Source organism: Mustela lutreola, chromosome 10 (assembly GCF_030435805.1).
Source record: "Mustela lutreola isolate mMusLut2 chromosome 10, mMusLut2.pri, whole genome shotgun sequence".
Classification (NCBI taxonomy): domain Eukaryota; kingdom Metazoa; phylum Chordata; class Mammalia; order Carnivora; family Mustelidae; genus Mustela; species Mustela lutreola.
In genome coordinates, this window is record NC_081299.1 from 79,502,649 (window position 1) to 79,527,676 (window position 25,028).

The 25,028-nt window shown below is 35.2% G+C and overlaps 1 protein-coding gene across 4 annotated transcripts in view; it reads left to right on the forward strand.

Annotated features, from left to right (window-relative positions):
- Positions 1 to 25,028, forward strand: part of FNBP1L (formin binding protein 1 like) — a 100,723-nt gene that overhangs the window by 56,129 nt on the left and 19,566 nt on the right. For 3 of the 4 annotated variants that reach the window (XM_059134879.1, XM_059134876.1, XM_059134877.1), the window contains exons 3-9: positions 7,840 to 7,893; positions 9,129 to 9,276; positions 10,045 to 10,107; positions 16,328 to 16,432; positions 20,520 to 20,648; positions 22,454 to 22,600; positions 24,650 to 24,853. In XM_059134879.1, coding sequence (XP_058990862.1) covers positions 7,840 to 7,893; positions 9,129 to 9,276; positions 10,045 to 10,107; positions 16,328 to 16,432; positions 20,520 to 20,648; positions 22,454 to 22,600; positions 24,650 to 24,853 — 850 coding nt within the window. Of the gene's footprint in view, positions 1 to 5,991; positions 6,190 to 7,839; positions 7,894 to 9,128; positions 9,277 to 10,044; positions 10,108 to 16,327; positions 16,433 to 20,519; positions 20,649 to 22,453; positions 22,601 to 24,649; positions 24,854 to 25,028 lie in introns of all 4 variants that reach the window. The other variant, XM_059134878.1, reaches the window with a different exon arrangement.

A 25,028-nucleotide genomic window follows, 5' to 3' on the forward strand; every position in this document is an offset into this window, starting at 1 on the left:
ATGCATAATTTTTTTTTAAAGATTTCATTTATTTTTTAGAGAGAAAAGAGATCACAAGTAGGCAGAGAGGCAGGCAGAGAGAAAGAGAGAGGGAAGCAGGCTCCCCGCCGAGCATAGAGCCCGATGCAGGGCTCGATCCCAGGACCCTGAGATCATGACCTGAGCCGAAGGCAGAGGCTTTAACCCACTGAGCCACTCAGGCACCCCCTTTCTGTTCTTTCTTAAGATTTCACACATAAGCAAAATCATACGGCATTTGTCTTTGTCTTACTTATTTCATGTAGCATAATATTCTTTAGGTCCATCCATGTTGTCACAAATAGCAAGGTTTGATGCTTTTTTATGGCTGAAAAATATTCCTGTGTGTGTGGTGTGTGTGTGTGTGCGCGCGCGCATGCACGCACAGTCCACATCTTCTTTATACATTCGTATATCGATTGGCACTTAGGTTGCTTCCATATCTTGACTATTATAAATAATTCTGCAATAAATGTGGGTGTGCATACATATTCTTGAATTAGTATTTTAATTTTCTTTGGGTAAATATCCAGAAGTGGAATTACTGGATCATCTGATATTTCTATTTTGTAAAATTTGGAGGACCATCCACACTATTTTCCACAGTGGCTGCACCAGCAGGGCGCATATGTGCCCTTTTCTCCATGTCCTCACCAACACTTGCTTCTTTTCCATTTTCTTTCTTTCTTTCTTTCTTTTTATTTTAAACATATAATGTATTATTTGTTTCAGGAGTACAGGTCTGTGATTTATCAGTCTTACACAATTCACAGAGCTCACCAAAGCACATACCCTCCCCAGTGTCTGTCGCCAAGCCATCCCATCCCTTCCACCCGCCTCCACTCCAGCAACCCTCAGTTTAACACTTGTTTCTTTTTTTTTTTTTTAAGATTTTATTTATTTATTTGACAGAGATCACAAATAGGCAGAGAGGCAGGCAGAGAGAGAGAGAGAGAGAGAGAAGCAGGCTCCCTGCTGAGCAGAGAGCCCAATGCGGGGCTCCATCCCAGGACCCTGGAGATCACGACCTGAGCCGAAGGCAGAGGCTTTAACCCACTGAGCCACCCAGGTGCCTCTTAACACTTGTTTCTTGTCTTTTTGGTACTAGCCATTCTGATAGGTACGAGGTGATTTGTCGGTGTTTTGATTTTCATTTCCTTGATGTTTAGTGATGTTGATCATCTTTTCATGTGTTTGTTAGCCATCTGTGTCTTCTTTGGAAAAATGTCCGTTTAGATGCTCTGCCCATTTTTAATCAGATTGCTTGGTGGTTTTTTTGGTGTTGAGTTGTATGAGTTCTTTATATATTTTAGATATGAACCTCTATTGGAGATATCATTTGTACATTTTTTCCATTTAGTATGTTGCCTTTTCATTTTGTTGATGGTTGTTTTTGTTGCCTTTGCCTGAGAAGACAGGCCCAAAAATGAAGTGCTAAGACCAATGTTCAAAAGTTTACTACCGGGGCGCCTGGGTGGCTCAGTGGGTTAAGCCTCTGCCTTGGGCTCAGGTCATGATCCCAGGGGCCTGGGATCAAGTCCTGCATAGGGCTCTCTGCTCAGCAGGGAGCCTGCTTCTCCTCATCTCTCTCTCTGTCTGTCTCTCTGCCTATTTGTGATCTCTCTCTCTGTCAAATAAATAAATAAAATCTTTAAAAAAAAAAGTTTACTACCTATGTTTTCTTTTAGGAGTTTTATGGTTTCAGATCATTAATCCTTTTTTTTTTTTTTTTTTTTTTTTAAAGATTCTATTTATTTGACAGACAGAGATCACTAGTAGGCAGAGAGGCAGGCAGGGGGCTGAGCAAAGAACCCAGTGTGGGGCTCAATCCTAGGACCCTGGGATCATGACCTGAGCCCAAGGCAGAGGCTTTAACCCACTGAGCCACCCAGGCACCCTTCTTTAATTCATCTTAAGTTTATTTTTGTGTATGGTGCAAATAAGTCGTTCGCTTTCATTCTTTTGCACATAGCTGTCCATTTTTCCTAATAGCGTTTATTGAAGAGACTGGCTTTTCTGCATTGTATATTCTTGCCTTCTCTGTCAAGGATTAATTGACCATATAAACATAGGTTTATTTCTGGGCTCTCTTTCTGTTGTCTTAATCCATGTATCTAAGCATCTATGCTATTTAACAGTACCATACTGTTTTGAGCACTATAGCTTTATGGTATATCTTGAAATCTGGGGTTGTGATATGTCCAGCTTTGTTTTTCAAGTTTGCTTTGGTTATTCAGGGTCTTCTTTGGTCCCATACAAATTTTAGGATTGTTTAGTTCTGGGAAAAACTGGTATTTTGATAGGGATTTCACTGAATGTGTAGATTGCTTTGGGTAATATGGTCATTTTAATAGTATTCGTTTTTTCAATCCATAAGCATGAAATATCTTTCTATTTATTTGTTTCATCTTTAATTCCATTAATCATCTTTTTATAATTTTCAGAATATAGATCTTTAACCTCTTTGATTAACTTTATTCTTAGGTATTTTACTTGTTTTGATGCAGTTATAAATAGGGTTAATTTCTCTTCCTGCTACTTTGTTATTAGTTTATAGAAATAACAGTATGCTAATTTTGTATCCTGCAACTTTACTGAATTCATTAATTCTTAGCTCATTTATAGTTTTTGGTAGGCTCTTTAGGGTATCTGTGTCATCTGTCAATAGTGACAGTTTTACTTATTCCTTACAGATATGGATGCTTTTTATTTCTTTTTCTTGTCCAATTACTGTGGCTAGAACTTCTAGTATTATGTTGAATAAAAGTGACAAAAGTGATCATCCTTGTCTTGTTCCTGATCTTAGAGGAGAAGCTGCTTTTCACCATTGAGTATGATGTTAGCTATGGGCTTATCATGTATGGGCTTTGTTATGTTGAGTAATGCTCCCTATATCTCTACTTTGTTGAGCAATTTTATCCTGAATGGATGTTGAATTCTTTTCCTACATCTCTTGAGATTATCATATAATTTTATCCTTTGTTGTGTTAATGTGATATATCAGTCTGATTGACTTATGAATATGAGCCATTCTTGCATCCCTGCTATCAATTCCACTTAATTGTGTTGAATAATTTTTGAAAATTTATTGTTGAATGTAGTTGACTAATATCTTATTGAGGATTTTGCATTATGTTCATCAGGGATATTGACCTCTAATTTTATTTTTTTTGTAGTGTCTTTGGTTTTGGTATCAGGGTAATGCTGGTTATATAAAATGAATTTGGAAGCCTTTTTTTTTCTCTAATTTTTTTGGAATAGTTTGAGAAGGATGGATATTAATTCTTTTTTAAATGTTTGGTAAAATTCATGTGTGAAGCCATTTGCTCATACATACACTTTTTTTGTTACGAGTTTTTTTCGTTGTTTCTGAGTCAAATTACTAGTTATTAATGTGTTCAAATTCTTTTTCTTTCTGATTCATTCTTGAAATACTGCTTTTTTCTGGGAACTTGTCCTTACTTCTACATTGTCCAGTTTGTTGGTGTATACTTTTTCATAGTAGCCTCATAATCCATTTTATTTCTGTGGTGTTGGTTATAACTTCCCTCCTCTTTCATTTCTGATTTTGAGTCCTCTCTTTTTTCCTTTCCTTTTTTTTTTTTTTTTAAGATTTTATTTATTTATTTGACAGACAGATATCACAGGTAGACAGAGAGGCAGGCAGAGAGAGAGAGAGGAGAAAGCAGGCTCCCTGCGGAGCAGAGAGTCCAATGTGGAGCTCGATCCCAGGACCCTGGGATCATGACCTGAGCCAAAGACAGAGGCTTTAACCCACTGAGCCACCCAGGGGCCCCCTTCTCTCTTTTTCTTGATGAGTCTGACTAAAGCTTTATTAATTGTTTATTTTTTGAAGAACCAGCTATTAGTTTTGATATTTTCTATTTTTTTAAGTATTTCATTTATTTCTGCTGTGATCTTTATTATTTCCTTCCTTCTTTTAACTTTGGGTTTTGTTCTTTTCTAGCTCTTTTAGATGTGAGGTTAGATTGTTTGAGATTTTTCTTTTATCACTATAAAGTTTCCTCTTAAAGAACTGCCTTTGCTGTGTCTCAAGGGTTTTCAGTGTCAAGTTTACATTTTCATTTGTCTCAAAGTATTATTTTCTTTGATTTCTTTGTTGACTTATTGGTTACTTAGTTGCATATTGTTAAGCCTCCAGGTGTTTTTGTTTTTTCCAGTTTTTTCCTTGTGATTGATTTTTCAGTTTCATACTGTTGTGGTCAGAAAATATGCTTGATACGATGTCAGTGTTTTTAAATTTATTGAGACTTGTTGTGTAGCCTAAATGTGATAATCTCCTGGAGAATGTTCCATGTATACTTGAAAAGAATGTATTCTGTTCTTTTTGGGTGGAATGCTGTATGTATCTGTTAAGTGCATCTGCTCTGATGTGTTGTTCAAAGCCAATATTTCCTTGGAAATTTTGTGTATACAGGATGTATCCATTGATGCAAATGTAGTGCTAAAGTCCCCTACTATTTACTGTATTACTGTCAATTTCTCCTTTTATGTCTATTAATGTTTGACTTATATATTTAGGTACTTCTGTGTTGGGTCCATAGATATTTATAGTTATTGTATTCTCTTGTTGGATTAATCTCTTTATCATTATGTAAGGGGCGTATTTGTCTCTTGTTAAAGTCTTTGTTTTAAAGCCTGTTTTATCTGGTACAAGTATTGCTACCTCAGCTTTTCTTGTTTTCATTTTCCTGGAATATCTTTTTCCATCTCTTTACTTCCAGTCTGTATGTATCTTTAGGTCGGAAATGAGCCTCTTGTAGGCAGCATATAGATAGGTCTTGTTTTTGTTTTTTTGGTTTTTTTTTTAATCTATTCAGTCACCTTCTGTCTTTTGATTGGAGCATTTAGTTTATTTACATTTAAGATAATTACTGATATGTATATCCTGATTGCTGTTTTGTTAATAGTTTTCTGGTTGTTTTTGCAGTTCTTGGTTCTTTTTTTTTTTTTTCTTGCTTTTTTCCTTTGTGATTTGATGACTTTTTTTAGTGTTTCGGTGGATTCTTTTTATTTTTTGTATATGTGTTACTAGGTTTTGGTTTGTGGTTACAATGAGGTTCATGTATAACATGCTGTGTATACATGCTATATATAACATGCTATGGTCACTTTAGTTACTAAAAGCACTACATTCTTCCCCTCCCTTTGTTTTACGCATTTAACATATATATTTTACATCTTTCTATTTTGTGTATCCTTTAATTCATTATTGTAGATAAAATTAATTTTACTACTTTTGTTTTTTAACCATCATACTACTTTTATGAGTGATCTACCATTTTTACCATATATTTGTTTTTACTAGTGAAATTTTTTCTTTCATAATATTTTCTAGTTCTGGCCTTTTCTGCTCCAAGAAGTCCCTTAAACACTACTTGTAAAGTAGGCTTAGTAGTGATGGAGTCCTTTAACTTTGTTTGCCTGGGAAACTCTCTCTCCTGAATGAATTCTGAATTCTGAGTGATAACCTTACTGAGTGGAGTATTCTTGGTTATAGGGTTTTTTTTTGTTTTGTTTTGTTTTTTTGGTTGTTGTTGTTGTTTTTCTGTTTTTGGCACGTTGAATATATCATGCTGTGGGCTGCAGAGTTTCTACTGAATAGTTGAAACTGTAGACTTAGGTGATTGTTTCCTTCTACATAATATTTACTTTTTTGTCTTGCTGCTTTAAGATTCTGTCTTTAATTGTTGACATTTTAATTATTATGTGCTTTAGGGTAGACCTCTTCAAGTTTATCTCCTTTGGGGTTTTCTTTCCTTCCTTGACCTGGATATCTGTTTTATTCCTCAAGTTAGGGAATTTTTCAGCTGTTCTTCTTCAGATAAATTTTTTCCCTATCTTTCTCTTTAACATCTGGTACCCTCAAAATGCAAATGTTGGTATGTTTGATGTTGCCCAAAGGTCACTTAATCTATTCTTTTATTTTTATTTATTTATTTATTTTTATAGGATTTATTTATTTATTTGAGAGAAAGAGAGAGAGAGTTAGTAAGAGAGGGAGAGGGACCAAGGAATAAAACCTCCAGCAGACTCCCCACTGAGTGTGGAATCCAATGCCAGGTCTGATCCCAGGACTGTGAAATCATGGCCTGACCTGAAACCAAGAGTAGGATGCCTAACTGACTGAACTACCCAGGTGCCCTAATTGTGAGTTTTTTTATTAATTCGGTAAATATTAACCCTTCTCAATGTCTTGCCTGTTCTTTCCCCCTTTGTTCAGGGTGTTAAGACTTTCTCTTGTCTATCATAGCACCCTTTGTTACTTTTATCATAGCATTTATTATGCTGTATATTGTAATTATTGGTATATGTTTATCTTCTTTCAATAGTATAAATATCTTGAGCATGGGTACTCTCTCATTTCTTAAGTTCCCAGTAGCTTGCACAGTGCCTAGCATATAGTAGATAAATATAGAATGGATAAGCTGAATTAAGTGGAATGAATCAATGATGATTTGAGAATAATTAAGACAATGATTCTTTTGAAGTATTTATTTGAAAGACTATAGGGCCATTTATTTTTTAAATGCCTACAGATTAAAGCAGTGTATTCTCATTATTTGTGTTGATGGATTAATTTCTTTGTAAGTTTCCAGTTCATTGTATATTAATGCTTTTGTAAAATACAGTAAAAATTTAGTACTAGGAAAATTACATAAAAGGAGACATAAAAATAGGCACCAGTTTTTTAATTATTAGATTCAACAGCCAAATTTTTCTCACGTTCTGTACTTAGCTTTTTGTGGCTTTGTAACAAAGAGTCTGTACCTTTACTGTCTATTGACCATATTTTGAGAACTGTACAAAGCACTGGTAAATGCTTTACAAATGTTACCCACTTTAATTTTCATAACACCATAGTGTTTAGGTGCTGTTATCGCCATTGATAGGAAACCAGGCAAGTAAATTACCTAAGGACACATAGATGGCTACACAAAACAATTAGGATTCAAACCCAAGTAGTCCATTCTGACTTTACAGTATATGTTCTAGTTTCCTCTGAGTTTGCAAAGGTAAGATAAGGTAGCATTTTAGGCTGAGACTGTGTAGAATGAACATGGATGCAGGCAAAGAAAGTAAAACAAGTATAAATATAATTAATTTGCTTAAAAAAGAGAATGTTAAGGATCATAAAAGCAGAGTTATGGAGGATGTTGTTCTTTTATCCTGTGAGTCGCATCTGTTTGCCTGTTACTCTTAGTTCATACTAAAATTCCTGATTTGCAAAACAAAAAAGTGATGGTATTTCTTTGAAATACTTGTCTTTTTGCTCTGGCTCAGTTTAGTAGACTGAAATTTGTTTCTTCTATTCTTTGTACTTTGCTTATTCTCACCTCTATTATTTGACAGCGTAATCATCCAGATTATTATGATTACAGTCATACAAACACAGAAATAACATTTCTTTTTATAGGTATCAGTATTTCAAGAAAAAAGTATAGGGATCATTTGATGTTAATGGTAGTAGAGGATTATGTTGCTGTCTTGTTTTATGTCATTAAATTCTCGATATCATGAAATTATCAATTTTTAGAATATTTCAGTTTCAACAATAGTATTTTTTTTTTTAACATATAATGTATTATTAGCCCCAGGGGTACAGGTCTGCAAATCGCCAGGCTTACATACTTCACAGCACTCACCATAGCATGTACCCTCCCCGGTGTCCATAACCCAACTACCCTCTCCTTACCTCCCTACCCCTAGCAACCTTCAGTTTGTTTTGTGAGATTAAGAGTCTCTTACGGTTAACAGTAGTATTTTTTATACATTAAAAAACTTTTTTTCTTCCTGTAGAAATCTGGTTAAGAAGTACTGTCCCAAACGTTCCTCCAAAGATGAAGAACCAAGGTAAATTATATACCTGTTTATTATTGCATATTAAAATAAAAAAACTTATATTTTTGTTATTTAGTAAAATAAATATGCTGGTAGCCCTTTATGATGATTTTTAAAAGTTGTAATTTAAAAAATCACATGTTCTTAAATAAGAAAGTATTTATTCTAATAAGAAAGAATATTTCATTGGGCTCAGTTTTCTGAAATAGTTGAAAGTATGGGTTTCCAAGTAAAATGTGGACTGGGACTGTACTTGAGTGATTTAGTCTTCAAAAGAAAAGGGTATTTTCCGCATACTTCATTTTGCAGTTGTTAGTTTGTCAGATTCTTGCTTTTACTCTTACAGGTATTAAAACAGTTTAGCTGGTTAGTTTAAAGGGATAACAAAAAGGAATAAGGTTTTCAGAGTAACCTTGGAACTCTTAATAAAAGTTTAGGAATTGCTAATGAGCTTTTTGGTAGTCTTAAACAGGGATATGTGGATGGTTGTAAAATATAGAAACAAAGAGACTAGACTTAAAACAACTTTGTGTATTATTGTTAGTTGTTAGGGTTCTTAAGTTTAGTGTTAATGGAGTATTATCTGAGTTACTTGCCTTCAGCTGAAAGAGTGTTCAGGCAGTGTATTTAGAATAGATCCGTACATGTTAATACAGCAATTCTCTTTGTTTCTCTCCTTCCCTCCACACACATTTTTTTACCCTTATTGCCCCTTCCTACCCCTCTTTGGTGCCAACCATAATGGCACTTTACTTCCATTCAGGATGTGGGCAGGCATACAAGCAGCTGTGTCCAGAGCTGATAGCAAAATTGTTCTGTAGATCAGCCATCGAGATGCATTTGAGTGGTATGATTGGCAGGTTCTGTCCTCGAGAGCAAGCACATCATCTCTGCAACAGGTTCAGCTGCCAGTCCTAGGAATCCCAGCTCATTCCCCAGCTCAGGCCAGTCAATTGACTACTTAAGAGATTCCAGTATGCCAAAAGAACCTGCAGGTAGTATTCTTACTATTTTTTGACCCCATATATCCCTTTATTTATAAATTAAGACTACTTGAAGATATACAAACATACAACTTGAGCTAAATATAGTATTCTTTTCATATAGAGTTAATTTGGAGCTACTAGCAGAGAATTAGGTTGAGTATGTTAAAATTTGTCAAGTGTGAGGCTCAATCCATACCTCATGGAAAACATTTTTAAAGAAAAAAATACATAAATTTCACCATTTTTTACTGTTTTTGTCAGGTTTACCTCGTGTATAGCCTTTTTTAACATCCTTAACGAGTTAAATGACTATGCAGGACAGCGAGAAGTAGTAGCAGAAGAAATGGCGCACAGAGTTTATGGTGAATTAATGAGATATGCTCATGATCTGAAAACTGAAAGGAAAATGGTAATTATTGTTTTCATTCAGTTATATAGTACATGAAATATTTTCACATGATTACTTTGCTTTTTAAAGTAACATTCAGTATAAACTGGTTTGCTGTTTCAGTTTCTTTTAACTAAAATTCTCTTAAGATACTCTTGCTAATTTGTGATCCTTTGGGTTTAAGACCAAGATTTGGTAACCTATAGCCCATGGGCCAAATCTAGCTTACTGGCTCTTTTTCTTCGTTCCTCATGAGCTAAGAATGGTTTGTAATATTTTGGATAGTTGAAAAGAAAGTCAAAAGAATATTTCATGGCATGTGAAAACTGTTTGAAATTCACATTTCATTGACTATAATTAAAGTATTCTTGAAACACACCTACACCCATTTACTTATGTATTTCCTGTGGCTGCTTTTGTATTATATCAGAAAGGTTGAGTATTTGTAACCAAGACCACATGGCTTGCAAAAACTTAAGATATTTAAATATGACCCTTTATAGAAAACATTTGTCAACCTCTATTCAAGACAAGTCCTATCTTTGTCTAGAGATTATATCTGTCTTATAGGATATACTTAAAGTATTCAGATAATATTCATTATTCAGATAAACTCATTTTAGTGAGTTTTGCTTTACTAATAGTCTTTTCCTAGTTCTTGATAGAGTTATATAATTAGTACCTCAAAAAAATAAAGTGAAAAGTAAAGGTTTGGGGGAGTTTTTAGAATTTTAGTATTCAAATATAATTTTTTGTTTGTTTTATTTGTTTTTTGGTTATGATCTTCAGCATCTTCAAGAGGGACGGAAAGCTCAACAGTACCTTGACATGTGCTGGAAACAGATGGATAATGTAGGTTATAATGTTTTCATGCTTATAGTTTTATAGACTACTTAGCCCCAAATTCTCCTATGCTTCACATCTTTTGAGTTTAATATTTCTTGATGTATTTATTCTCTTTGACATTGGTGCAAAGAATGTGAAATCATTTTGTCATTTTTTTTTCTATATGGCTTTGTATTGTACCAATTCTGTAATCTTCAGATAACTTCAGATAACTCTAATAGTTTAGGAATATACTTTTTGATTTTACAGTAGTTACTATAAAATATTGATAAGAGGGTGGGGTAGTGGGAGTATTAATAGTGATGTATCTCAGAAGACCATTTGACAGAGACTTAGAATCTAGTTCTGTCTTTTGATTTCTTTAGCCTATGAAAGATGAAGACAGTGGACTAGATTATATGAAATGTTTCTTCCAGTTTAGTGATTCTGTAATGTAAATCTCCCTAGTACTGGGCTCCTGGTCATAGACCATCAAATGTTAGGAAAGAAAATATTTGGTAGTATTTATAGGTAAAATTGTAAAAGTGTAATAATTATTTATTATAAAAACTTTCCAAGGGTGAAAAAAAAAAAAACTTTCCAAGGGTGGGGGCTCCCGGGTGGCTGAATTGGTTGAATGGCTGAGTCTTATTTTCAGCTCAAGTTGTGGTCTTGAGGTCCTGGGATCCAGCTTAGCAGAGAGCCTGCTTGAGAATTTCTGTCCCTCTCTCTTTGCCCCTCCCTGTGCTCACTCGCTCACGTGTATTCTCTCTCTCTCAAATAAAAAATCTTTAAAAACAAAACAAAAAACAAAAAACAAAACCCCAGACTTCCAAAGGTGCTTGCTAGTGTGCTTTCTCTTAAATATTCTGGCATGCAGTCATTTGAAAAACAAGATGTCTGTAAGGAACATTGTTGTCTGCTTTCCTTAAAATTTTCTACCACATTATGTTCTATAGAATAAGACTAATATTCTTTCTGGGGGCACCTGCCTGAATTAGTTGAGCATCCGACTCTTGGTTTTGGCTCAGATCATGAGTTTCAGCTGTGTTGGGTTCCCTGTTGAACGCAGAGTCTGCTTCAGATTTTCCTTCTCTCTCCCTCTCCTCCTCTGCCCCTCCCTACACTCACAGGCTCTCTTTCTTAATACATAAATAAAATATTAAATATATTCTTTCTGAACTCTCAGGTTAGCAAGCAGCTAACTCTTTACTTGTTTACTTGCGTATTTTTTATTATGGACATTATTTCTTGAAAATTATGCCAAAGGGAGTTTTTCCCATGTTAAATTAATTTAGTTTGCGCTAAGGACTTTTAGATTTGAGATTTTAAAAACCTCATGTATATACATGTTTTTGGCCTTTTTTTCCTTTTTTTTAAAATCACAAATTCAGAGCTTGAAATCACGTATTCTTTTTTTTTTTTTTTTAAGATTTTTTAAATTTATTTAACAGACAGAGATCACAAGTAGGCAGAGAGGCAGGCAGAGAGAGAGGAGGAAGCAGGCTCCCTGCTGAGCAGAGAGCTTGATGTGGGGCTTGATCCCAGGATCCCAGGACCGTAGGACCCTGGGATTGTGACCTAAGCCGAAGGCAGAGGCTTTAACCCACTGAGCCACCTAGGCGCCCTGAAATCACGTATTCTAAAAGTTCTGTTATATAAATGTCATTGATATATGATTGTAGACACTTGTGCTAATTGAGAATTCTTATTTATATTAATAGTCCATTTCATTTTTGTTTTCATTTTCATTCTAATTGGTTTTAACAAGACTTTTAGGGAGTGTTTACATTTATTAAATTTTAAATTACCTTACCTAGCATTCTTAGTATCTGCCACCTAATGAGTGTGGATGTATGTGTGTTTTCATTTACACATAATAACAGACTCCTACACTCATGAGTCATTGGTCCCTTTAAAAACTTGTGTTGGCACAAATTATTCCTGTTAATATGTGCTGACTTGTCTTTAGAATAGTTGGCAGTTACTAACCATAAGTTAGAGGGGTCATAAGAAAGAAGCATTGAAAAAAAAATGTGAGAATGATTTCCTTAAGGCATTAACAATACCATTAAAGGTGTGTTCAGCTCAACTTAATTTTATTGAAGGTATCGTTGATGTGTACTAAGTCATGGTCAAAAAGTGAACAGTGGGGAAAAAAACGCATAAGTGACATAGTCCTTGTTTTTGTCTAACCTGCAGTCTAGTGAGGGAGCAGACAAATACAATTTTTGTGGAATATGTAGAAGTATGTGCAGGATCTCATTTCTTAGTTCTGTATCTTCCTGTTTAATCAAGGAAATGAATTTGTGAAATTCCTAACATTTTTGAAATAAATTGAGAGGAGATAAAGAAGTGGAAGAGACAGGCTGAGTAAGTGACGCATATTGAAAGTTGAGGAAAATATTTAAAAAGACAGTTACTAACCTTGGGATAATGAAAATAGGCCACACCGGCATTTAAGATGAGGGCAGAAGAGAGGAGCCTGCAAAGAAGATTTTGAAGGGATGATGAGAAATTACCAAGATAGAAGTATCAAAGATGCCAGGTCTGTCAGGTGGCTCAGGTAACAAAGCGTGCAAATTTGTTAAGAATAGAGCTCAGAAATGGAGCAGTTTCAGTGCTGTTCAGTAGCTCAGTGATATACTTAAGCTGCTTCTGCTTTCTCTGTCCACTTTTTATGTCTTGACTATGTTGGCTTTTTTCCTCAGGCTTGTCTCCTTATGGTCAACAACCAGCTTAAGCTGCCAGGCACCACATCCTCTCAGCTGCATGCAGAAGCAGTAAAAAGAGAGCATTTCTCTTTTAACTGTTCCTTTTTATTAGGGAGGGAAAACTTTGAGAAAATCCCCAGCAGACCTCCTAATGGGTACCTTTGACAGGATTAGATTACTTGACCATGCTCCAGCTGTGGGGAGGCTGGTAAAGCAAGTATCAGCTGTTGTCAGGCTTTACCCTGGGAGGTGGGCTCTTCTAAGAAGTGGTGGAGGAATAGAATTGGCTGCTGATCAGTCTGGCATGTAAAGGGTGGAAGGAAGGGGAGTCTTTTCTGGAGTGTATTCCTATATTCTATAATGATATCTTTCAGGGAAGGAGAATTTTTAATATTACTGTATTAGTATTTTTAATATTATACTAGTGATTCTTTTGCTGTTGCACTGAAATTAATAGTTTCTTTTTCACAAATAATAAGATGACTAATACAAAAGTAATTTTGTATATAGTAGCTTCACATTGAAATAAAATTAGTAGCCTGTAGCTACTCAGTTTGAAAACAGTGTGAACTGAGTTTCAGAGAAGTAAATGTGGAAATTTATTTTTAATGTGGAAATTTAGTCTTAATAGGAAAGTGACATTCTGAATATTATGTGCATTCAGATATATTTATGTGCTTTGAATAAATTGTACATGTCTTATTTGGTATTGTTATACTAATCAAAATGGTACATTTAAAGAATTTGTAAAATTTTCTGCGCACATTTATTTATGTTAATTGTATAGGTGTGTCTGATTCTAGCTATATGACAATCTGAGCTAACTCAGAGACCTCTTGGCTACGAATACTTTGATATAATATCTAAAATATTTTTTATTGTATTTTAAGTTCTTAGAAGTAAGAGAAGAGAAAGGGAAATCTATTACTAACTGCTAGAAAAAGGGTAAACTAGAGGCCAGAGCAGTAGGTTTATGAGATACAGTGGCATTTGAAGAGTAAAGGCAGAGGTATTAGAGTGTGGTGGTTTATTGGACCTTGGTAAGGGTTTACGTTTTAATATACTGGGACAGAGATGATGTTTTAGCTCTATATGTTGTAGAGAGTTGGAACTGATAAACCTGTGTAAAATTTTGAACCTTCAAAGGACTGGCCCTTTAGTGAAACATGAACTGTAAGAACTCTGCCCACTGGTCAAAGGAGTCAGCAGAGAAATTTGTCTCTGTCTGAAGGTCAAAGGAGGAGAGGTGTCTTGTGAAAAATTTAGGCTTTGACCTTGTAGTTACGAGGTTCGGAACCCAGATTTGCCCCGTGTGTAGTTTTGTAATCCCCAAGATAAGAAATAGACATCTAACTTGTTCTAATGAGGTTGTTAGCTACATAGAAAATGTTGACATCCTCTGCTTTCTTTGAGTGATTCTCAGAATACAGTAGCAAGGGATATGTTTTTCCAGGTAAGAAATTGAGGAGTCTCCTCTGGGGAATCTAACTAGCTTGAGAGGAAAGACTTACAGTTAACAATAGTAGGGTTTCTCCGAGGGAACTGACCGGCCATATCACCCTAGAGGAAGAGACAATAATCCAAAAGCCCCATCTGTAGAAAACTTTAATTTAGCTTTTAAAATAAGAACAGAGAGGCACGGATTCTCAGACATTTAGAGAAAACAACTAATGTAAATAATAAAGACCAAAACTTTGGCATGGGGGTGCAGCTTTGAAGAAACAAGAACTGTGAAAGAAAATAGAAAATAGCAAAAACAATCAAAACATTTGAAACACTATTAATATTCTGAAAGGGAATAGAGAAGATACTATATCTGTGAAATAGGAATAAGATGCTGTCAAAGAAGGAATACACACACAAAGAAGAACTTTAGGATAGTAGAAATGAAAAACACATTAGAAAAAAATAAAATTGAAGAAATCTCTCAAAGTAGAGCAGAATGATAGAAATTGAAAATACAAGAAAATTAGAGGGCTCATCCTATAGGTTCATTTTCAAGGTAATAAGCATTCTATAAAAGAGAAAACCCTGAAAATGGACAGACAAAAATAATTCAAGAAAATTTTCCCGGAATTGAAAGACACGAGTTTCCAGATTGAAAGGTTTTTCTAGGTGCTCAGCACAGTAAACTCAGAGCAAGACATATCTTCCTGAAATTTCAGAGCCGTTACGAGAGAGAAGATGCTTACCAGCCTCCAGAATGGAAAACAAAACAAACATGTTTTATGCAGAGGATCAGGAATCAGAATGGGATCAGGAAGCCAGAAGATAGTGGATTAGTTAGTACTTATACATTACTGAAGGAAGACAACTTCTGACAGCATCATACCCAGCCAGATTTTATCAGTTGAAAGTGATGGCAAAGGTTTTTTTGGCCATGGAGAAATTTGAAATGAAAACGATGAAAATGAAAATAATGAAAATTACCTCCTGCAGATCCTTTAGGAAGCTGTTGCTGAATGTATTCTAGCAAAATAAGGAACCAGGAATGGGGAAGGTGTGGAATTGTCAAAAGGGGAGGTGAAAGGAATTGGCAATGATGGTGAAGGAATTTTTAAGGAAGCAGCTATGCAATAGGTCTAGTTTGGCTAAGTAGTCCAAATTTCAGTAGATCAAGGCCTTTGGAAGAGATTTCATTAAGAAAATAAAATGAAGGGCTCCTGGGTGGCTCAGTGGGTTAAGCCGCTGCCTTCGGCTCAGGTCATGATCCCAGGGTTCTGGGATCGAGTCCTGCATCGGGCTCTCTGCTCAGCAGGGAGCCTGCCTCTCTGCCTGCCTGTGATCTCTGTCTGTCAAATAAATAAATAAAATCTTTAAGAAAATAAAATGGATAGAATTCTGAATATGTTTGAATTAACTGAGGAGATTTTTAAAGAACTGTGCACACTACGGTGGAATTAGAAAAAAATATGTTGAAAACTAAGCAAAGATAAAAAACTAAGTCCAGGAGTAAAAAAAAGGAAGTATGCCGGAAAGGAAATATGGTCCTTATCACACAGCTCTGTTGTGAATAGCTTTTACAAAGTCATAGTCATTTGAATTAAGTGAAAATTTCAAAGGCCTGGTTCTGGGCTAACGGTATTCCTGGGACACCCTGAAGAAACAAATTGAAGCCACTTTGGAGGGAGGACATTTCTACATTCCACCACAAAAAATGAAAAGCAAACACCAAAACCAACCAGCTAAACAAACCTGCAAAACCAAACACAAAACATCAAACAAACCAAAAAGTCCTCCTGAAGGTGAGCTTATAATAAAAAATTATAAAATACGTGTGATTTTTTTCTTATTGGCAAATGATGAAGTATATTATATATATTAACTCAGACATGGCTGTGATTTTTTTTTTTCCTTCACAGTCTATGTCTGATATTTAGGTCATATGGATTGATTATAATGCTAACATTTCCTTTCTAATTTAGAAAAATTTTATTTTTAGTATGTAATTCTATACAATGTACAGTTGCAGCATTTTATTTTTTAATGAGATAATTCTGTATCTCAGTGTGATATTTTAATTTTTTAAACAGAGTAAAAAGAAATTTGAAAGAGAATGTAGAGAGGCGGAAAAGGCACAACAGAGTTACGAAAGATTGGATAATGATACTAATGCAACCAAGGCAGATGTTGAAAAGGTAAGAAATAATCCAAACTGACTTCGGTATCAAAATATCATTATTTACATATGGAAAATAGTTACAATGTTTGTATTGGTAGTTTTCCCAAGAAAAAAATTATGTCCAAACCTAAAATATACAAATATTTGTGTACTTCCATATTACAAGTTAGTCTGAAAAAGTAGTTAATATGTGTTACTTTATTTTATTCTAATGTCTTAACTCATTCAGAATGCATAAGAAAGGAATGGTTGCAATTGAGAATGAGTTTCTATTCTTCCAAAACAATAGAAAGTCTAAGGTAAGGGATGCCAGGGTGGCTCATTTGGTTAAGTGACTGCCTTCAGCTCAGGTCACGATTCCAGGGTCCTGGGCCCTGGGCTTGCTGCTCAGCAGGGAAACTGCTTCTCCCTTTGTGTGCTCTGCCTGCCTCTCCCCCTGCTTGTGCTCACACTCTCTGACAAATATATTAAAAAAAAAAAAAAAGTCTAAGGTAAGTTGATGGGGTGTGCAAATGGGAGTTGGGTAGTGTGGTTCCCCAACTTGACACAAGGCAAAACAAGATCAAAGTGTCAGAGGTATGTGATGTTAGCTGTTTATGTGTGTGTGTGTTTGTTCGTTTCATTCATTCATTCATTAATTCATTCATTTTGGGAAACTGAACTCTCTTGTCACTAACTGACCTGGGTCAGATGTTCTGTAACATTAACTGTTTGTACAATCAGCCCTGTAACTTAGGCTGCTTAGGTTTTCCTTCTCTCCTGCTATATGCTCTTTTTCTTAGAACATTTGACTTAGTGATGGAGCTGAAGTGTTGGGATTTTGAACCTTACTCCACATTTTTGTGGAGTATATACCAATATATATACCAAATATATAAATACACCATTGTATATTTTCAACTTAGGATTTTATAATTCTTTATAAGATTAGAACAAGAAAAAAGTAAGGAAGGGAGTAGTGATTTATTTCCGTTTTCTTTACTACTTTAAAGCTACAAAATTGAATAAAATCCAGATTTTACAATTACCTTAAAGGCCTTCTAGTATAGCTTGTGAGGCTTTTTATTTTTTCTGCCTGGTTTTTTGTTTTTGTTTTTAGATTTTATTTATTTATTTGATAGATCACAAGCAGGTAGAGAGGCAGGCAGAGAGAGAGGGGGAAGCAGGCTCCTTGCGGAGCAGAGATCCCCACTCGGGGCTTGATTCCAGAACCCTGAGATCATGACCTGAGCCAAAGGCAGAGGCTTAACCCACTGAGCCACCCAGGTGCCCCTTCTCCTTGATTTTTAATGACTTTAAACCTCTAATGATATTAAGTTCCATCTTGTTGGAAATACACAGTCTTAAGGCAGTTCTCCCCACCCCACCCCCCGCCGGCGTTAGCATTTCCTTATATTGATCCCACTCATTACTCTGTTTAAATTTCTTTGAGATACCAGAAACATATCAAATCTGTATTTTCCTCCTAATAGCTCTTTAGATATTTGTAGCTTATTTTCTACCCTTAGATAAACCATCATGTTTCTTTTATTCTATGTAGGAAATACTTTCAAGTTAACTATTTTCCTTTGGATACCTGTTAATTTGTTAATATCCCACATAAATTATGTTACTTCTGATTGGATATAATAATACAGGTATGGTCTTACTGGTTCTGAGTTTGATTGCCTCCCTTGTTTTGAACACCAAATTTATGTTAATCATGGCCTAAATGTATATTAACCACTTGTTTGGATGGACTCCCATTGAGTTTATGGTTAACCCAATGTTTTTTCATATGTAGTGTGGTATGAAAACATGTTTCAGAAATTGTGCTGTTGGTATTTTAAATGCATATGTACATCTGTGTCAGTTATTAGACTCAGCTCTGCTGTGAAGATTTTTGGATCCTGCTTTTGATCATCCATATATTCATTTCCTTCCAGCATCATGTCATGCATATGATGTGTTACCATTATTTGATAAAAATGTGGACCACAACAGTTGGAAACAGCACTGTTTAATACATGGGATTCATCCTTTCTTATTGTCACTGGTTCCTTAAAAACTCCTTTGACTAAACATTGTTTGAATACATAGTTTATGTAGTAGACAAGTTAAGGAACTCTTTAACTGGACTCTCATTTAACTTTTTTTTCATTTTGTCTGTAAAGAGATCTTTAGTAACAATTAGGTATTTTGAAATCCAGATATAAAATGTTTAATAGTTTGACCTAACTTATTTTCATGTTCATAATTTCCTTTTTCATGTTCATTTGTTTGCAGTTCCCTTACTTATTAGAGGTTTAGAAAACTTTGAGTATTTGCTTTAAAAACTATGGAGTAGAGGAATTCTATTGTAAATGACCAGGGAGGGAAGGGATCATAGTTTCAATTGAGCAACTATTGATAAAAGTTAAAAAAAAAAAAAAAAAAGTGAAGAGGGAGCAAGCTACTTACTGATTTTCCTAAAGCAATAATATAGCATGAGTTTACCATAACACTCCTGAACTGTGCACTTAGAAATGACTACGATTGTCACTTTTATGTTACATGTTTTGTGGTATTATACCACAATTAAAAATTTAAAGGATTTTTAATGCAATATTAAAAAATAAAAGAGAGAAGGCAATTAGTATGAAGCCCACTGTATGTTAGAGGAAGCTTCAGTTGGTATTAGCTTTCTATTGTTATACTCCCACATACCTTGCTGGAACCTTTGCCCCATGCTTTGGCAATCACAGATAGTGACTTTAGAACAGAAATGGTTTCTCCTGATGGAACCATTGTGAGTAGGGAATAATTTGGAATACTGTATTCCATCATAGTTTGTGGGAGCAGGGAGAAAGGGAGAAGAAATAAATGCAATGTGTACTTAAGGTCTCACATTGGAACTTCAAATGTATTTTTCTGTGGAAATACTTTGGGCTTGCTGTTTTGTTTCTGTAGTACTTAAGTATTGTAATCTTCAAGTACCCTGTGGATTAAATCCATTTTTGTGGGCTAATTTGATGTCTTGGCTAGCATGTATTTCCATAGGTCAGTTTGTTTCTGAATTCCGAATAACTTATGGACCTGCTGTTAGAAGGCTAGAGACTCCCATTTGCAGAAAATGGAATTAAAGTAATGAAGTTTATTCACAATGTGCTTTACCATTTCCAGAATACTGTAGTATAACATGATTTATTCCTTGAAACACTAAAAAATTGAGTTGAGGGGCGCCTGGGTGGCTCAGTGGATTAAGCCGCTGCCTTCAGCTCAGGTCATGATCTCAGGGTCCTGGGATCGAGCCCCATGTCTGGCTCTCTGCTCAGCAGGTAGCCTGCTTCCCCCTCTGTCTCTGCCTACCTCTCTGCCTACTTGTGATCTCGCTCTCTGTCAAATAAAAAATAAATAAAATCTTTAAAAAAAAAAAAAAAAATTGAGTTGAATTCCTACTTAGTTTTTTCTTACTACTTTAAACAGTTGAGAAATTTATTTAGATTCCCTTTCATTAAATCTGAAATTAATGATTTTATGTTAAGTTTGTATTCTAACATTCTTATCAATATAGATGATGCTAACCTGACTCATTCAAAAAATACTTCTATAAGAGCTTGAGATGAATACAACTGTATTCTAAATAATCCTTAAAGTACCTCTGGTTTTTTATAGAGATGGAAATCGTTGTCAAGTATTACTTTATCCAAAATTAACATTTTATCATTATTTGATTCCACTGTGGTTCTAGTTGGATATAAGTAGATTATGTTTGAAGGCATATTTCACTACTGACTTTAATTGTCTAAAATATTTCTGTACTGTTTTTCGCTTCTGATTAAGAGCATCCTGTTTTAAGTCAGGCCATAATGTTGTCATTTATTTAATTAAAAAAAATCTGGATTTGGTAAGGAGAAACTTCATTTGAACAGATTATTTCAAGAGGGTGGACTCTTGCAGTAAGAGAAAGGGGATGTTGCAAAGGATAGTGCTCTGGCCAGACGGTCTGCAAGCATCTCTTTAAATTTTAAATGATACTAATAATTAGAAAAAGTCTAGTTTTGGTATAATTTTTAGAAAAGCAAATTAGGTATGATTTTTTTCATTATTTTTGTTGGTAATGATTTGGACCAATTTGTCTCTAGGCCAAACAGCAGTTGAATCTGCGTACACATATGGCTGATGAAAATAAAAATGAATATGCGGCACAGTTACAGAACTTTAATGGAGAACAGCACAAACATTTCTACGTAGTGATTCCTCAGATTTACAAGGTAAAGTTTAGATTTATGAAATTAATGTGGTTTTACCGTTGGAAGAGCTGTTCTTCAGAAATGAAACTTAAATTTCAGGAATAAGCCAGAATGTTTTTATATTTTTTAGTCATCAGGATTAGTGATACGAATTTCCTTTATGATTATAGATTTGCAAAGTAAATTTTTCCTAACTTTGAAATCACAAATTTTCCTATAGATTTATGATTAGTGTAATAAACAGTCCACTAAAACAATGACATTTTCTAGATAAAGTTTAATACCATATCACTGAGCATTAGGACATAGGGAAGAATTCACTGGAATTGTACATTGTAATCTGCTTGACAAGAATTGGGATGTAGCTTTTTGACACTATACCCGAATCTCTGGCATTATTCCATGTGGCAGAAATAAATCTTATGAAGTGGATTTGCTATCCCAGTTTTTGCCTGCTTGTCTTCCTAGCTGCGAGATCATAAATGTAATTTAGGCCATAAGTTTGCGTACAAATTCCATCCATTATCATTTGATGATAAACAGTTGCCAAACAGCCTGAGATAAAAACCCAGAATTTCTGTGAGGGCTAAGTTATGTTACTGCTTATTACAAAAGACAAGAATTTAGAGAACAGGGATTAAGTGAAATGGTGTTGAAAGTAATGTGGGAAAGCAGAGCTTATATGGAAAGAGTCGTGAGCCCAAATATATTTTCTTTTTCATTCTAACCAAATTAGCAGTACAAAGGGAGCATAGTTAGAGGTAGTGGGCTAGAGTGGATATCATATTCCAGTCATTTAATCCAGAGTATCTAGCCTGCCAGTCCTCTCTCTGGGTGCTTTTCTAGGCTCTTCAGCTAAGCCTTCATGTTCTGGGGAGACCATAACTTGGAGATCAACCACTTTCTGTGTTTTGGGCTGATCCTTTTATTTAGACCTTGCTATGGAGCAGTCTTGCCATTTTGTAATGCTGGGAGTAGTTCCTTTTGTGAAAATGTGAGTGTCAAAATAAACCCACAGGCTTTGGGAAGTAATTAGAGAGGAAAAACTGGTATGAAGGCTATGTGAGTTTGGGGATTTGAGCAGTGTAGCTGCTTTCTAGGAGAAAGAAAGGCTTTGTAGCACTGGCAGATTTTAAATGTCAGAAATGCCGTTAATTTATTGGCTTCACTTATCACAGCATAATTCTTTGGTGTCATGTGCCAGTGAATTTTTGAACTGTGGGAATTCCACTGTATATACCATTTTCACCATATGGCTTCCTGTTTTTCATCTTGTGTCCCCAATCCTTTGACAGTCACTCTGAGCAGTAGACTTAGCGGTAGGTCTGAGTACCTGTTGGTATTCAGTCAACTCTGGATCCTTAGTCCAGCCAGATCTTAGGGAAGTAGTCTGAACTAACTAAAGGGCTTAGAAATCTCAGATTTATATGTTATAGGTCAGTTGCTTAAAAGGGGGGTGGGGAGAGCATTAGAATTCTTTTTTTCAAGTGCAACTTTCCCTGGACACATACACAGCTGCTCTGACTGAAGAATGAAAGGTGGAGGTGGTAAGAGGTAGGGAGCTGGTAGCCTGTTAGTGGGTGCCTTTAGAATACTTGAAAACCAGTGTCACCTGGTTTTAAGATGTGCTAAAAGGCTGGATTTTTTTTTTTTTCTTTTGTTACAGAACAGGTCTCAAATTTTAAGTATTTTAAGTTTGTAGCACTGGAAAAAGTATTAACAACAATGTAACTATTACTGTAGAATCCTTAATTTGTAGGTGGGGTTTACTTCAGCATGAAAAGAAAATTCAGTATTCCCTTTTTAAAAAAATTTCTGATTATTAGCAACTACAAGAAATGGATGAACGAAGGACTATTAAACTCAGTGAGTGTTACAGAGGATTTGCAGACTCAGAACGCAAAGTTATTCCTATCATTTCAAAATGTTTGGAAGGAATGATTCTCGCCGCAAAATCAGTTGATGAAAGAAGAGTAAGTGCTATATGATTATATTTGAATAAGTGTATTTGGTTTAGGTATGCAGCTGGTGATGGTGAAATGAATTAGGAAAGGGGCAAAGTAATTGATGAGTACCTGATTCTAAATTATATTCTAAACACTATTTAGACCATTCTAAACACTAAAATTCTAGTTCTGAAAGGAAAGAGTTCTAATCCTTCTCCTCCACTCACTAAGTCTACTCTAAGAGTATAATGCAACCTGTGAACTGTAGGTTACAAACTGTATTATATTCTTACTCTAGTGAAAATTAAGAGAAAGAAATAGATGTGGAGCTATTGTAGGAATTGCTTTTAATATAAGAGTTGACACCTGAAGCATGGGTAATGTATGAAGTAATGGCCCATGGGAAAAAGGGCAGAGGGCTTTAATAAGTAGAACAGCATAGCCCTGCTCCCCTTGAGGAAGTATATCCAGTCACATTCTATCTTGATGAAGGTCTAGCAAGACTCTTGTACCTGGTCATTTTTCAGTAAATGTTGATTGGGTGACCAGAAAGGATGGTGGTTGGCAAAAACAGATTATGAGGAAAGAGTAAGAGAAGAGAACCAGTGTTTGGGGGTCACCAAATATGTACCACATATTTTAGTCTTCATAGCAAATTGGTATTATGTTAATTAGCATCCTTCCTGTAACCCATAGAATTCTAATTTAAATTGTAAAAATAAAAGGATTTTTGGGGCACCTGGGTGGCTCAGTGGGTTAAGCCTCTGCCTTTGGCTCAGGTTATGATCTTGGGGTCCTGGGATTGAGCCCTGCATCGTTCTGTCTTCTCAGCAGGGAGCCTGCTCCCCCCACCCCCGCCTACTTGTGATCTCTCTCTCTCTCTCTCTTTCTCTGTCAAATAAATAAATAAATAATCTTTTAAAAATTAAAAATAAAAGGATTTTGGGGGTGCCTGGGTGGGTCAGTTGTTTAAGTGGCAGACTCTTGGTTTCGTTTCAGGGCTCAGGTCATGAGATTGGGGTCCTGGGATCAAGCCCCATGGGGGTTCCCTCAGCCACCCCCCATCCCGGTGCTCAGTGGGGAGTGTGCTTGAAGATGCTTCCTTTGCCTCTCCCTCCATTTGCTTGCTTTCTCCCGTCCCCTCTCCAAAATAAATTAATAAACTAAACAAAAATAAAAGAAGTTTTGGTTTCTTTAATTGGGAATTCAGAGATTACGTTTACATGTCAGTATGGCTGGATACAAGAATACAAATATAGTTAAGTCCCTTCTCCTTTTTCATATTGGTAGGGGTAGCATTAATGACAAAACTGAAGTGTGGTTTATGAATAACATTTGACTAAATGACAGGTGAAATGCACAATTAACAGAAATAGGCCACAAAAGAGTAGTGGTTAGGGGTCCAGTCTGGAGGAGTTCCTAGAGATAAAGTATTCTGCTTGAAAATAATGAGCTTAAGGTGTCAGTAGAACGTTGGGATCCTGGTAGGTTTGTCCAAAGACAATATATAGTAGTTATGTGAGGTTTAAAGTTTTAGGGAAATTATACTAAACTTTGTATTTTTTAAAGTTGCTTTTTGTATTTAATACTTTTTGTGAGATCTTTCTTTGTTGCTAAGTTAACATGTCTCTAAGATACTTTTTTTATCCTTTCCCATTTGGATGAATGAAAGCCTTTCTACTTGTCTCTTACTCTCTTTTGCAGTTAGAGGCCTTTTTCTTTGAAACTTTTTAGAATTTCTACTTGAGTAGAACCTCTTCCTGTATTCCTTCTGTCAGATCTTTCTTATCAACTAACTTGTCCTCAGATGAATTTCAGTGGGTTGAAGTTATGAAATAAAAATGTTCATTTATAAAGTGTTAACGTGATTATAAATTAGTATTTTTATTGGGATTAAAATATTTAAGGTTTATTATTAATCCACAGGAACAAATTATTCACTTTAAACCTTTAATGATAACTATAGAATTCTTCCCTTTAAATTTTTTTTTTTGTTGTTTTCTTGAGTAAAGTTTTGAAAGCTGATGGTATTAAAGATAAATGAAATGGTTTTAAAAACATGTTTCATATGTGTAGGACTCTCAAATGGTAGTAGACTCCTTCAAGTCTGGATTTGAACCTCCAGGAGACTTTCCATTTGAAGATTACAGTCAGCATATTTATAGAACCATTTCTGATGGGACTATCAGTGCATCCAAACAAGAAAGTGGGAAGATGGATGCCAAAACCACAGTAGGAAAGGCCAAGGGCAAGTTGTGGCTCTTTGGAAAGAAGCCAAAGGTAAAAGTCCTAAAATTCTTCTATGCTAATAATTTTATTTTAGTGTGTCATTTAAATCTATGTAGGTGTTGATTGGATAATGACTTACTATTAATAGAGAATAAGCATTTTTATTTGAATGATTCAGTTAACTTTTTACTTACTAGAAACAGATTTGTATCTTAAATAAAAATTA